A 15,559-nucleotide genomic window follows, 5' to 3' on the forward strand; every position below is an offset into this window, starting at 1 on the left:
TATGGATACCCAAGAAAATAACATATAAGTTTAAAAATAATGAAAATTTTAGCTAATCCTCTCACTATAAAATTTGTAACATTAAGCCATTCGCTCTCTCAAAAACCATTTACTACATATCTATTTTCTAACCACTGGACTAGAGGCTATGGACACAATCTAGAAATAGAAAAAACATATAAATAAATATTTGCAATAACATGTAAGTAGTCTAACTGCAATGTGTACGAAAATACAGGCACACAGAGAAGGCAGGGGCAAAAATTATTCCTTTTGGCCTGGAGAAGTCTGAGTAACCCTGATCATAAAACAGAATGAATTAGTGACAGGGCGAGTAAAAGCAACGCAAGGCAGACCAATTTCATGAGAATACCTTAATACTCCAGACAAGATATGGTAAGGCTTGGTTAGGGCTGCAGCAAAGGTGAAGAAAGAACCCATTTAAGAGGTACGTAGGAGGAATTTTCAAGACATTTTGGCAACTACATATACTGGCTTAGAATGAGGAGAATATCTGACATAATTCTCTCATTTCAAACTTCTATGAGAGTAAAAAAGTGACACCATTCAAATAGATAAGGGCGGCAAAAGGGAAAGAGAAGCCATTTTGGAAGATGAGAGATTTCAGTTCTGAACACGAGAACGAAGTACCTCTGTGAAAAAACATTTGGTCATCTACTTATAACAGGTAGTGATTCAAGCAAGGGGCATGATGAGACTGACAGAAAACAATGAAGAAAAGAAAAAATAAAACCAAAGATGGAACACTAGAAAGGAAAGTGCAAAGGCAAAGGAGTGAGGCCCAAGACAGAACTGGAAAAGAAACAGAAGTTGGGAGGAAGACCTAAAAGCAGTTTCAGATAAATCAAGATAAAAGAATGTTTCAAGAAGGAGTAAAACAGAATAGCCAAGTTGGTTAAAAACTGAAATATGTTTAGCGAATAAAACCTCTGCATGAGCCATTTTAGTGGGTTAGGCAGAGCGAGTACTCACACTACAGCAGAAAATGGTACAATGTGAGGTAGGTACAGGACCCAGGAAATAGCCTACTCCAGTCTAGCAACCTTTCCTCCAAAAGTACAGTCAATTAATTTTAAAACTTTAACTTCCCACTTACTGAACAGGAACTTAATGGAAAAAAACTTAGTTAATTTTCTATTGTTTTGCAAAGTTACCTAAGTAATTTTTAATTACTAATTTCTATTTGGCATTTTTTCTTAAGAAATACTCTGCGATCATTGTGAAGTAAACAATCTCTGAAGACAACCACTACTGTTTTGTAAAAGAAGATTTATATGAGGTAATTCCCTAAGCATTCAAGGTTTTTTGCTTTAAATTCCATGATATATAGAAACAAGCAATATAATATGCCTTCATTTTTCCCATGTTTCAAATACCTTTGGAGACCTATCACATTCAAACTAGTTTCAGTTATAAATTAGACTGGAAGATCACCAAGCAATATACCAAATACAGATTTCTAGTTTTTAAAAGCAGCACCTAATGCAAAAATATGGTAATACTACTTCTAGAAAGATTTTTCATTTGGCAATATGGTGAACCTTAGCACCTCTAAGAATCTAATCTGAAGAAATAGGAAGTGTAAAGATGTTATTATCACTCACAATTACTGAAAATTATATTTTCCCTATTGCCAGTAAAAACTTGAACACCATAAATGTCTTTTACAGCAACTTAGAAGGAACTAGGGGCCCTTACCCTAAAGGAAGTAACACAGGAACAGAAAAACAAATGCCGTGTGTTGTCACCTATAAGTAGAAGCTAAGTTGTAGGTTTTCAGGGGCATACAGAGTGGTATAATGCACACTGGAGACGCAGAAAGGGGGAAGGTTGGGAGGGAGGTGAGGGATGAAAAATTTCCTATTGGGTACACTGTATACTACTGGAGTGACAGATACAAAAAAAGCCCACACTTCACCACTATGCAATTCATCATGTGACCAAAAACCCACCTGTACCCCTAAATTCACTGAAATAATAAAATGGTATAAAAGATAATTAAATTGATATAACAACTCCAGAGAACAAAATACAGCAATAAACAGATTTTTAACATTTTTAAATGGGGAATATAAAGTTAAAAGAAAAGAGGCAGAACTCAGAACCAAAGGAATATATATCCATACACACATAGATACACTAGAGCTATACAGATGGAAATTTTCCACGAAAGATTATGTTTTAACTTTAAGCTCAAAGTAAAAGTATTTATTTACTCTTCTTAGGGCAATCACTCAAAAGTAACAACCTATTTAGTAAGCACTGTCTGAAAACCTACACAGTAAGAAACTACATACCTGAAGCACATAATCGAGGGCTATATGTCGAAAACATTTTCTTGTTGCTGTCAGAATGTTGGTGGCTTCTTCAACTTCATGTTGTTTATTTCTTTGTACTTGGGCATTTTTTACTAATGCGTTTTCTTTTTCTTCACTGACTTTTTCGAATTGCTTCTTGGCATCTTTGAATTTTCTAAGATCTCTAAAAAAAGAAAAAGTGAAACTTTTATAACTTGCTTCATTAAAAAACTTTAGCAGGCCGGGCGCAGTGGTTCATGCCTGTAATCCCAGCACTTTGGGAGGCCGAGGTGGGTGGATCACAAGGTCAAGAGATCGAGACCATCCTGGCCAACATGGTGAAACCTTGTCTCTACTAAAAATACAAAAAAATTAGCTGGGTGTGGTGGCACATGCCTGTAGTCCCAGTTACTCAGGAGGCTGAGGCAGGACAATCACTTGAACATGGGAGGTGGAAGTTGCAGTGAGCTGAGATCACGCCACTGCACTCCAGCCTGGCAACAGAGCAAGACTCCGTCTCAAAAACAAACAAACAAACAAACAACTTTAGCAAAATAACATTTAGAATTGAATTCCTATGTTCCTCCATTTTTTGTTTCACCTCACACTGAAACACATTCACTCTTCAAACTAAAATATGTACTGTTTCTCAATTTTGTATAAAACCTGATGAAGTCAGCTAAAATTTCACTATTAAATCTATATAACTTGAGGTGACAATAAATTATCAAGTTAACATTACAGAAACATAAAGGAAAAGTTAATTGTTTTTCTAAAGACAAATTCAGGGATACGTACCCTTATTTAACCAAATGATTTGTAAACGGTACTATACATAAGAATCACTATAGGGCACTTATTAAAAATGTAATTTCCAGAGCTCTTTCCAAGAGATTATAATTCTTTAGCCTTCAGGAAAAATCCTAGAAATCTGAGGAGTTTATTTTTAAGACACACCCGTGATTTTACTACTACGGGTGGTCTACAGACCACACTCTAAGAAACAACATTCATTTCTCATAGCAAGATCATAGCTCACTACAGCCTTAAAGTCCTGGGCTCAAGCGATCCTCACACCTCAAGCCTTTCAAGCAGCTAGGATTATAGGCACATGCCACCACACAAGGCTAATCTTTATTTTTTATTTCTGTGGCCTCACATTATTGCCCAGGCTGGAACACAACAATTTCTGAAAGAACCATTACATCAGCAAAGAATAACAGTATCCCTTTCAATAGTCTGAAAATCTGAAACACTTGGTTCATTAATGACCTTACTCACATAACATCCCTTTGCTTTTATTTTTCTACTAGGGAGCTAGGTAAAATAACTTGAAGACAAATGATTTTATAAAAATCACAATAAAGTATATGTAAGAAAGACATTCAACTCCTCAAAAGAAGCCATAAACTGTATGTGTGCATTCTATGAAGACATTCTAAGCATTAATCTATCACGAAGTAATTTATAAAGAATCTAGTTGGGTGCACTGGCTCATGCCTGTAGTCCCAGTGCTTTGGGAGGTTACGGTAAGTAAACTGCTTTGAGGCCAGGAGTTTGAGACTAGCCTCAGCAACATAGTGAGATCTGCCTCTACAAATATAAAAAATAAAAGAAAAATTAGCCAGAAGTGGTCCACGCCTGTAGTCCTAACTACTCAGGAGGCTGAGGCAGGAGGATCACTTCAGCCCAGGAATTCGAAGTTACAGTGAGTTATGATCAAGCCACTGTACTCCAGCCTGAGTAACAGAGTCAGACCCTGTCTCTATATTCAAAAAACAAAAAAAGAAAAGAAAAGAAACTGTGATACATAACCTCCAGAACAACAAATTCTAACCTATTAAAAACAGTGTACTATCTTAATGAGATCTAACACCACCGTACAGCTCTATTATAATAAACTTTATCTGTAATTTTATATATTCCCAGCCAGGAATCAAAAGAGAAAAAACTGTATTATTAATGTGAAAAAGAAAAACTTTTCCTAATTTGGAAATTTCTGATTTTTAAAATTTCCAGTTCTATTTTATTTCACAAAGAAAATGTGATGAATGTGACACAAAATACTCATAAGTAACAAAAATCATGTACTTTTTTTTTTTTTTTTTTTTTTTTGAGACAGAGTTTCACTCTTGTCGCCCAGGCGGGAATGCAATGGCGCGATCTCAGCTCACTGCAACCTCCACCTCCCAGGTTCAAGCGATTCTCCTGCCTCAGTCTCCTGAGTAGCTGGGATTACAGGCATGCGCTACCACGCCCAGCTAATTTTGTATTTTTAGTAGAGATGGGGTTTCTCCATGTTGGCCAGGCTGGTCTCGCCTCCTGACCTCAGGTGATCCTCCCGTCTTGGCCTCCCAAAGTGCTGGGATTACAGGTGTGAGCCACCACACCAGGGTCTAAAAATCATGTACTTTCATGACTCATTCTCATATATTCCATTATCTTCTCTTCAAAGAAAACACCACACTGAAACACTGAAATAATGGAAAACATAGTTTCAACTACAATAACTAATAGTATTTCATCCACTTTTGGGGTTTTCTTTGATGGTGAAAGAACAATTAGATTATTTACATTAAAAATATTTTTTAAACCTACAGCTATGTATCCTAGCTAAGTATCCTCCAGAACACGTATTTGTGGAAGAAGTGATTCACTGAAAGATATCAGGTCTGATCTACTTATAGAATAATTCAGGAAGAAATGAAGCATACATTTCACAAAGCAAATAAAAACACCAATATTTTCAATAATTCACGGTATATAACTTCTTCCAAAAGATACCAATTCGCAGATTGATCATTAACTAGTTAATTTTCTTTCCTCTTCACTGCAATTGACTTACTCTTTAACAAAGTTCTGAAGCTGTGCCTTAATTGATCTCTGAGTTTGGTCAAACAGGATCTAAAAAATAAAATGTAATATTAAGTGATTAAAAAAGTAAACAAAATAATTTTCTTATCGTGCTATAAATACCATACCCCTTCATCAATTCTCCAATTCTAATACTGCCTATATTTCTTCTTGAAGACTACAAAAGAAATAACTATTTAAAAATAGAACCCAAAACAGATAAGCCAATTTCATCTCTCAGAAATAATATTACTTCTATTTACAGAGGAAAACAAACCTGCTTTAATATTTAAATAGAGTGCTCAAACAGTGGAGCAATGTAGTTCCTTAATTCTAATTCAGGCTTTGGAAGACAATCTAAAACACGAATACAAATTCTGCTCTACACATTACAGAAATTATTTACTCCAATATACCACAGCATACCAAATGAAAACAACTCCAGAAACACCATATACCTTAGCTGAGGTAGAGGTTACTCATTTGGGAAGACTTGCAGACTTAAATGAGTATTTTGAATTCAAGTAAACATTATATCATCCTTCAGGTTAAGTAACTGCTAACAGTAGAGACAAGAATGAAATCTGATTCCTCCAGATAGTATTTTGCCCAACTTAAAAGATGCCACGTATTTCGCACAGATGGCTCTGTGTAGGATAAACATCCAAATGCTTGTCGTGGGGATTCCACCTTTAATAATTTACAGATACACTTCATTCAGAGTTTGAAAGAAAGTTAGATGAACAGGCAGAAAGATCAATATCCAAAAGAAAATCCTCCATTCTTCTACTAATTAAAAATACCACAATTTCATTATCTCTGAAGCTCTGTCTTCCGTTTTCTCCCGAATACCACCATACACACATTCCCCAGGAATCTGGACGTTTCAAAATCTGTCAATTTACTTCCAGAGAGAAATTAAATTTTGTATGTATTATGTTAAACTCAAAGTACTAAACCCAAGTAAGCAGAAGAAAGAAAATAATAAAGATCAGAGAAGTCAACTAAATAGAAAATAGAAAGTTAACAGAGAAAAATCAAAGAATCAAAACATTTGGTTCTTAGAGATTATAAAATCAATAAACCTCTAACCACAGTGATCAGAAAGAAGACACAAATTTCAAACACTATGAAGGAGAGACATGTCTTTATTACTGATTGCATGTATATTAAAAAGGTAATCTGCGAAGCTAAGAAACAACTGTAGGCCTGCAAATTCAACAGATGAAATGCATACATTTTGTGAAAGACAAAAACTATCAAGTCTCATTCAAGATGAAACTGATACCCTGAACAGAGTTTAAAAGACACAGTCTACCGTTTAAAACGTCCCATATCATATAAAGTTAAAATTACATGAACATGAAATATAACAATCCCAATCCTAGGTATTTGGCCAAATGAAATTAAAACTTATGTTCACACAAAAACCTGTACTCAAATGTTTATAGCAGTTTCATTCCTAATTGCCAAAATATAGAAAATACCCAAATGTCTTTCAACCAGTGAATATAGAAACAAACTATGATACATTCATACAGCAATAAAAAAGAACGATTATTAATACATGCCAACAACATAGGTGAATCTTAATGCATTTTGCTAAATGAAACAAAATTTGTATGGCATCCAGGAAAGGGCAAGACTGAGGGGATGAAAAATCAGCGATTTCCACTGACAGGAGGAAGATGGAAGGGTTAATAATGGGGCAACATGAGGGTTTCTGGGGAGTTGATGGAACTGCTGAACATCTTGACTTTGGTGTGGAAACCCAACTATATGCATCTGTCAAAACCCATGAAGTTATATGCCACAAAAAATCAATTTTGTTATATTTAAATTTAAAAATAACTTTAAAATATAAAGAATGACAGTGTAAATATGAAATAATAGATTTTTAAATGAATAAAGAAGAAACAAATAGCATATTAACTAGGTTGGTTGAAAAGACAGAGAAACATAAAACCAATGAAAAGAGAACATCCAATCTTCTCAGGAACACTAACAACATTTAAGAGAATTGATCATATAGTAGGGCATAAAGCAATAATATGACATTATATTAAGTTATACTACAAAGTATTAAAAAGAGAGAACTACTGAAACAGGCAACAATACCAATATCAAAAATGTTATTCCAAACAAAAGAAGTCACACACACACACACACACACACACACACACACAGAGAGACACACATATGTACAATATGATTCCATTCATATGAAGTTATAGAAAAAGCATAACTACTTTATGGAAGAAAATCAGAACAGGACTTGCCTTTGGAGGTGTGGGTTGGGACTGTCTGAGAAATAGTATGGGAGAACTTTCTGGATAATGGTAATGATCTGTATCTTAAAAAGGATTTGACTTACATAAGTGGATGGGCTTGCCAAAATTAACTGAATGATACAAATAGGATTTTTGCATTTCACTGTATTTCTCTCTCTCTCTCTCTCTATATATATATATATATATATATAAAATAATGAGCCAAGCATGGTGGCACACACTTGTAGTCCTAGCTATTCAAGAGGCTAAGGCAAGAGAATTACTTGAGCCCAGGAGTCCAAGGTTGCAGTGAGCTGTGATCATGCCACTGCACTGCGCTCTAGCCAGAGCAACAGAGTAAAAGAAGAAAAGAAAAGAAAAGAAAAGAAAAGAAAAGAAAAGAAAAGAAAAGAAAAGAAAAGGAAAAGAAAGAAAAAGAAAAGAAAAGACAGAGAGAAAGAAAGAACTGTAAAAAAAACCCTAAACCTGGGAATCTATTTGAAAAAGAAATGTTCTTTTGTCTATAAATTATTTTAAAATGCATTAATAATATTGAGGCATGGACAGAGGGGAGGATAAATGAATAGATATGTGATAAAGCAAATGCAGCATAATATACCTTTGGGGCGAGTATATGGATGTCAACTGTAAAGCAGTTTCAACCTCTAATTATAAAGTATCAGAAGGAAATGGCACACACACCTTAAAAAATAAATAAAAAGGAAAACACATCCTACAAATACATTAAAAATTAAAAATAAAAAGAAAAAATGTGAAAAACTCCACAAAGATGTCTTCACATCTTCATTGCTGAATTCTACCAAACATTTAATGTAGAAAGAACAGTACTTCTACATAAACTCTTCAGAAAAAAATTCTATCAGAAAATCTATTCTCTGAGAATACAGAACAAAACCAAAGATGCTGTAAGAAAAGAAAGCTACAAAGCAATATTCCTCATGAATATAGATGCCAAAATTCTTAACAATATATAGTAATGACATATCATAATAATACATAAGAAGGAAAATACATCATGATCGATTGGGATAAATTCCAGGAATGAAAGATGGATTTAACATTCAAAAAAATCAACGTAACTCACCAGGTTAACAGACTTAAAAAACAAACTGTATGATAGATACAAAAAAGCAACGGAACAAAAACCATCCATTCCTGATTTTTAAAAACTCTCGGGAATACAGACATATAAGGTAACTTCCTCGGTGCAACAAAGGGGACATATGAAAACTCTGTATCTAACACCCTGGCTAGTGGCAAAAGGCTACTTTCACCCTCAGACCAGGACCAAGGCCAGCAATGTCTACTCATCACTTCTATTCAACATTACACTAGAAATTCTAGCAATGCGATAAATAAATTTTTACAAGAAATAAAAAGCATACAGATTAGAAAGGAAGAATATAAAATTGTCTTTATCCACAGATGATGTGATCAGCTCTATAGATAACCCTATGGAACCTGCAAAAAAAAAACTGCTAAAATTAATAAGTGAGTTTAAGAAGGCTGTAGAAACAAAGTCAAAATATAAAAATCAGTTGTATTTCTAAGACCAGCAATGACCAAACAGAAACTGAACATTAAAACAACAGGACGGTCATGAACGCCTGACCTCAAGTGATCCGCCCGCCTCAGCCTTCCAAAGGGCTGGGATTACAGGCAAGAGCTACCACCCCAACTGATAAATCCATTTTCTTCTTTTTTTTTTCTTTTTTTGTGCGTGTGTGTGTGAGATGGAGTCTCGCTCTGTCCCCCAGGCTGGAGTGCAGTGGCGCGATGTCGGCTCACTGTAAGCTCCGCCTCCCGGGTTCGCGCCATTCTGCCTCAGCCTCGAGAGTGGCGGGGACTACAGGCGCCCACCAGCACGCCCAGCTAATTTTTTTGTATTTTTAGTAGACACGGGGTTTCACCGTGTTAGCCAGGATGGTCTTGATCTCCCGACCTTGTGATCCGCCCGCATCGGCCTTCCAAAGTGCTGGAATTACAGGCGTGAGCCACTGTGCCCAGCCTAAATCCATTTTTTTAATGAACAAAAGATGACACTTCCCCAAAGAAGATCCATAGATGGCAAAGAAACAAAATACTCAACATCATTACTTATTAATAAGGAAATGCAAATTAAAACCATAAACAATTTTAAACAGTGACCATGCCAAGTGCTGCGGGCACGTGGAACCCCCGCACTCTCGTACACTGCTGATGGAAAATGGTACAACCCACTCTGCAAAACAACATTTGTGCAGGTTTCCTTTACAGATATTAACCTTTTTAACAAATGTAAAACAGTCATGTGCCGCATACTGACATTTTGGTCAAAAACAGGCCACACATATAACAGTGGTCCCATAAAATCATAGTACTGTATCTGTACTGTACCTTTTCTATGTTTAAATACACAAATACCTACCATTGTGTTACAAATGCCTAACGTATTCATTACAGAAACATGCTGTATAGGTCTGTAGCCGAAAAGCAATAGACTATACCACATAGCCTAGGTGTGCAGTAGGCTACACTGTCTAGGTTTGTGTTAAGCACATTCTACGATACTCACACAATGAGGAAATCATCTAACAACACATTACTCAGAATATATCACTGTTGTCAAATGACGCGTGACTGTATTAAAAATTAATATAAACATTAATAAAAGAACTTAAATATTTTATTTTCTCTTAGCAATGGTTTATAGTCTTTACTTTAAAAACAGTAAAAATTTAAGCATAACAGTATCTTACAAACTAGCCGTTTTATGCCTAGCTATTCACATAAATAAAACTATATGTCTACACAGATTTTTACATGTATTTTAATAAGCATTTTTATTTGTAATAGTCAAAACCTAAAAACAACCCCAAAGTCCACTGAGTAGTTTTAAAATACGACAACAAATTCTTTAACACTGCTTTCTTCAAAAGCAGTCCCAGTTCTTCGCTCTTTGTGTGTGGGTTGGATGGAGTGACTTATTTCTAGCAAATAGTATCATGAAGAAAGTGACAACGTGTGACTGCTGAGACCAGGTTATAAAAGGCATTGAAGCTTCCAGCCAGACGCGGTGGCTTAGCACTTTGGGAGGCTGAGGCAGGCGGATCACTTGAGGCTGGGAGTTTGAGACCAGCCTGGCCAATCTGGTGAAACCCCAACTCTACTAAAGATACAAAAATTAGCTGGCTGTGGTGGCACACGTCTGTAATGCCAGCTACTCAGGAGGCTGAGGCACAAGAATCACTTCAACCTGGGAGGCAGAAGTTGCAGTGAGCCAAGGTCATGCCACTGCACTCCACCCTCGACGACAGAGTGAGACTTTGTCTTTAAAAAAAAAAAAAAAAAAGGCATTGAAGCTCCCTGTTTGCCCATGCTGCTCTTGGATCACTTGTTTTAGCAGTTACCAGATTCCATGTCATAAGGACACTCAATCAAGCATCCCTGCAAAGAGGCTCCTTGGTCAGAGGACCAGAGACGGAGGCAATCTCATGAAATTCCTCAGTCAGAGTCACCCAACTAAGCCACTCCCAAATTCCTGGCCCAGAAACTGTAAGATATGCATGCTGTTTCATGCCACTGAGTTTTCAAATAATCTGTTATACAGCAGTAGACAGCTAATATAACCATCCACAGGTGGATGGATTTTAAAACGTGTGATAAATCCATACAATGCAATCGTATTGAGCAATAAAAAGGGAATGAAGGACTGAAACATGCAATATAATTGGATCTCAAAATAACAACACTGAAGAAACTAGACCACAAAAGTCCATTTACATACAACTCTAGAAAATGCAAACAAACCAATAATGATAGAAAACATATTCACGACAGACTAGGAATGAGGGAAGAAGAGAGAGAAATAGAAATTACAAAGTGGCAAAGAAAAACTTTTAAGGCATGATCGTTATACTCACTAAATTATTTGTAGTGATGATTTCATGGAGATATGTGGATCTCAAAAGTTATCAAATTTGTATGCTCTAACTATGCAGTTTATGTCAATTATTCCTTAATAAAGCTGTTTTAAAAATCATTATATTCCAAAGAGAAAAGCAGAACATTTTTCTCTTTTTTGCTTTTCAACTTTTTTTAACTTTTAGGTTCAGGGGTACATGTGCAGGATGTGGAGGTTTGTTACATAGGTAAACGTGTCACAGGGATTTGTTGTACAGATTATTTCATCATCCAGGTATTACACCTACTATCCATTAGTTATTTTTCCTGATCCTCTCCCTCCTCCTACCCTCCACACTCCAAAAAGCCACAGTATATGCTGCTCCCCTGTATGTGTCCGTGTGCTCTCATCATTTAGCTCCCCTACTTATAAGTGACAACATGTGGCATTTGGTTTTCTGTTCCTATGTTAATCTGCTAAGGATAATGGCCTCCAGCTCCATCCATGTTCCTGCAAAGCACACGATCGCATTCTTTTTTATGGCTGCATAGTATTCCGCAGTGTATATGTACCACATCTTCTTTATCCAGTCTACCACTGATGGGCATTTAGATTGATTCCATGTCTTTGCTGTTGTGAATAGTGCTGCATGAACATACACATACATATGTCTTCGTAACAGAACTATATTCCTATGGGTATATACCCAGCAATGGTATCTCATCTAGCTGATGTGAGATGGGATCTCACTGTGGTTTGGGTTTGCACTTCTCCAATCAGTATGTTGAGCTTTTTTTCATATGACTGTTAGCCACATGTACGTCTTCTTTTGAGAAATGTCTGTTAATGTCCTTTGCCCACTTTTTAATGGGGTTGTGTTTTTCTTTATAATTTAAGTTCCTTATAAATTCTGGATGTAAGAGCATTACCAGATGAATAGTTTGCAAATATTTTCTCCTGTTCTATAGGTTGTCTGTTTACTCTGTTGACAGTTTCTCTGACTGTGCAGAAACTCTTTAACTAGATCGCATTTGTCAATTTTTGCTTTTGTTGCAGTTGCTCTTAGCAACTTCATCATGAAACCTTGGCCCATACCTATATCCAGGATGCTATTGCCTTTAAAATGTAACATTACCAAAATTAAATTTTCTATACACTTGAATAGAATGACAAGTATTTCATGAAATTAGATGTCAATAATCTAGGCTATTTACTGATTTTGTTTTGGAGACAAGAGCATAACTCCATCACACAGGCTGGAGTGCAACGGCATGATCTCGGCAAGCAATTCTTGTGCCTTAGCCTTCTGAGTGGCTGGAACACAGGCATGTGCCACCATGCTCAGTTGATTTTTGTAGTTTTAGCAGAGACGGGGTTTCGCCGTGTTGGCCAGCCTGATCTCGAACTCCTGACCTCAGCCTCCCAAAGTGCTGGGATTACAGGCGTGAGCCACTGCACCCAGCCACAATAATGTAGGCTATATACTTTCAATACTTCCATTAGTGTGAAAAGTATGTTGTCAATAAAGCAACGATTCTGTCTCTGACTTGCCAATTCTCAAGTCACCGCTACCTAACAGCTAATTCTTTCTTTCTTTTTTTTTTTTTTTGGTAGTTGTTGTTGTTCTTAAAGCCCTTCCTCATGGACAGCTAAGTCTTTGCTATACTAAACTGCTACACAGAAATTCTGCAATTAGTCTACTGGTATCTAAATCTGTAGTCTATACCTTCCCAGAAGAAAATTCACACATTTTCCCATCATAAAAGTTTAAAAGCCACCAACAGAAAAGCTAAGGTTCACTTATATTTCTGGAAATTAACAGTTTTATTCCAAGCAACATATATATTACAAATAATCAAAAATGTCAGTTGACCAATCTGCTCATTATGAACTTACAAAAGTGCACAGAATAATGTATGATTCTTTAAAACCAACAGCTCACACTAAAGTTATTCCTCATACATGTATGAACACAGTTAAAGCGGCACTATCTCTGCTCTCTTCAGGAAAGGATGAAAGCTAAGATGCACTTCAAAGATCTAGTCCAGAAAGGTTAGTAAAAGAATAGGCTGCATATCCATAGACAGCATTATCCCCGTTTTCAGTTCTTACAAGTAAGGCGTCTTTGGCTCTAAGTACACATTTTGTAGTTTAAAGTCCCTGTGATTTATTTAAATATTATTCAGGGACAGGCAAAGTGGCTCATGCCTGCAATCCTAACACTTTGGGAAGCCAAGATGGGAGGATCACTAGAGGCGAAGAGTTCGAGAACAGCCTAGGGAACATAATAAGACTTCATCGCAACAAAAGGCAGAGCAATATGGCCAAACAGAAGCCTCCACTGATGGTCCTCCCTGCAGGAACACCAAATTTGACAACCACGTACACAAAAAGCACCTTCATAAGAACCAAAAATCATGTGAGCAATCATAGTATCTGCTTTTACCTTCGTCTTGTTGAAAGAGGCAGTGAAAAGGATAGAAAAGACAGTCTTCAATAGCTGGCCCCAGCCCTCCCCCATGCGCTCGTAGCAACCACCCGGCAGGAGGAAGAATCTGTGCTGCGCATGGAAAGGGCACAGCCACCGTGGGACCATTCGCCGGAATGCGGCGCTGCCAACCCCAGCAGGACTCAGCCAGCGCCGATGAATGCAGCACTGAGACCAGCCCCGGGACCGGACAATCACACAGCTTGGAGGGTGGAAGTGGAGTTTCCGCAAGCCTGGCCACCACAGGCTGAAGTGCTCTGGGGTCCTAAATAACATGAAAAGGCAGGCTGGGTCACAAGGACTGTAACTCCTAGGCAAGCTGTAGTGCTGTGCTGGGCTCGGAGCCAGTGGACTTGGAGGTACATGACCTAGTGAGACACCAGCCAGTGTGGCTAAGGGAGCTTGTGTCACACATTCCCCAACCAAAGGCAGCAAGGCTCCCAGCTCCAAGAGATTCCTTCCTTCTCCTTGAGGAGAGGAAAGAATAAACAGGACTCTGTTGTGCAACATAAATACCACCTCAGCCACAGTTGAATAAGGCACCAGGCAGAGTCGTGAGGTCCCCATTCTAGGCTCTAACTCCTGGATGATATTTTTAGACACACCCTGGGCCAGAAGGAACCTGAAGGGAAGGACCAAGGCCTGGAAGAATTCATCACCTGCTGACTAAAGAGACCTTAGACCCTGAATAATCACCAGCAGTAACCAAGTAATACACACTGTGGGCCTCAGCTAAGACTCTCTGACACACGCAGGCTCCAGGTGTGACCGGGCACATTTACAATTCCAATGGCTATGAGGAGAGACTCCTTCTGCTTCAGAAAAGGGGAGAGAAAAATAAAGGGGATTTTGTCTTGCAGATTAGGTACCACCACAAACACAGTTGGGAGGAGCACCAAGTGGGCTTCTAGGGTCCCTGATTCCAGAGAATACTGGACAGCACCTCTGGAATTACCCTAAACCAGAAGGGAACTCACTGCCCTGAAGGGTGAGTCCCAGGAATGGCGACATTCATGAAAAGCTGAGCCCTTGGGCCTTAAGTGACCAGTGACAACACTGGGGCAGTACTCCCTGTGGGCCTGTGTGGAGGTGGACCCCGGGGGTGACTCCACTGCCTGGGGGAGGAAAGGGAAGGCTGGAAAGGACTGTGTCTTGTGATTTCAGTACCAGCTTAAACATAGTTGAATACAGCCCCAGGGAAATTTCTAAGGTGTCCGATTTCAGGCCCTGGCTTCCAGGCACTATCTCTGAGCCTGTCTGGAGCCCGGAGCCCAGGGGAATGCACACGCCCTGAAGGGAAATACACAAGAATGACTAGCTCCAGCCACTCTTGAAATAATGACTGTATAGCCTGAGGGTCTTGAGAGAACACAGGTTGCAGCCAGGTAATAGTTACAGCAGGATGTGGGCAAGACACAGTGCTTTGCCGGCTTCAGATCTGACCAAGTACAGTCCCCACAATGGTGGCGACAGGAGTGCTTGTGTCACCCCTCTCCGAGCTCCAGGCAGCTTAGCCAGAGAGAGAGACACAGACTGCATTCATTTTGGAGAAAGTAAGGGAAGAAAACAAGAGTCTCTACCTGGTAATCCAGGGAATTCTTCCAGATGTTATCCAAGACCACAGTATTAGTCCATTCTCACACTGCTATAAAGAACTGCCTGAGACTGGGTAATCTAGAAAGGAAAGAGGTTTAATTGACTCACAGTTCTACACGGCTGGGGAGGC

At 38.1% G+C, this 15,559-nt stretch overlaps 1 protein-coding gene across 7 annotated transcripts in view; it reads right to left on the bottom strand.

Moving 5' to 3' along the window:
• The window catches only part of ACAP2 (ArfGAP with coiled-coil, ankyrin repeat and PH domains 2), a 177,032-nt gene that overhangs the window by 68,786 nt on the left and 92,687 nt on the right, over positions 1–15,559 (bottom strand). For all 7 annotated transcript variants that reach the window (XM_073023764.1, XM_008009595.3, XM_038003092.2 and 4 more), the window contains 2 exons: positions 5,164–5,222; positions 2,319–2,502 (listed from right to left, as the gene is read on the bottom strand). In XM_073023764.1, coding sequence (XP_072879865.1) covers positions 2,319–2,502; positions 5,164–5,222 — 243 coding nt within the window. The remainder of the gene's footprint in view (positions 1–2,318; positions 2,503–5,163; positions 5,223–15,559) is intronic.

This window comes from Chlorocebus sabaeus, chromosome 15, assembly GCF_047675955.1.
Source record: "Chlorocebus sabaeus isolate Y175 chromosome 15, mChlSab1.0.hap1, whole genome shotgun sequence".
Taxonomy (NCBI): domain Eukaryota; kingdom Metazoa; phylum Chordata; class Mammalia; order Primates; family Cercopithecidae; genus Chlorocebus; species Chlorocebus sabaeus.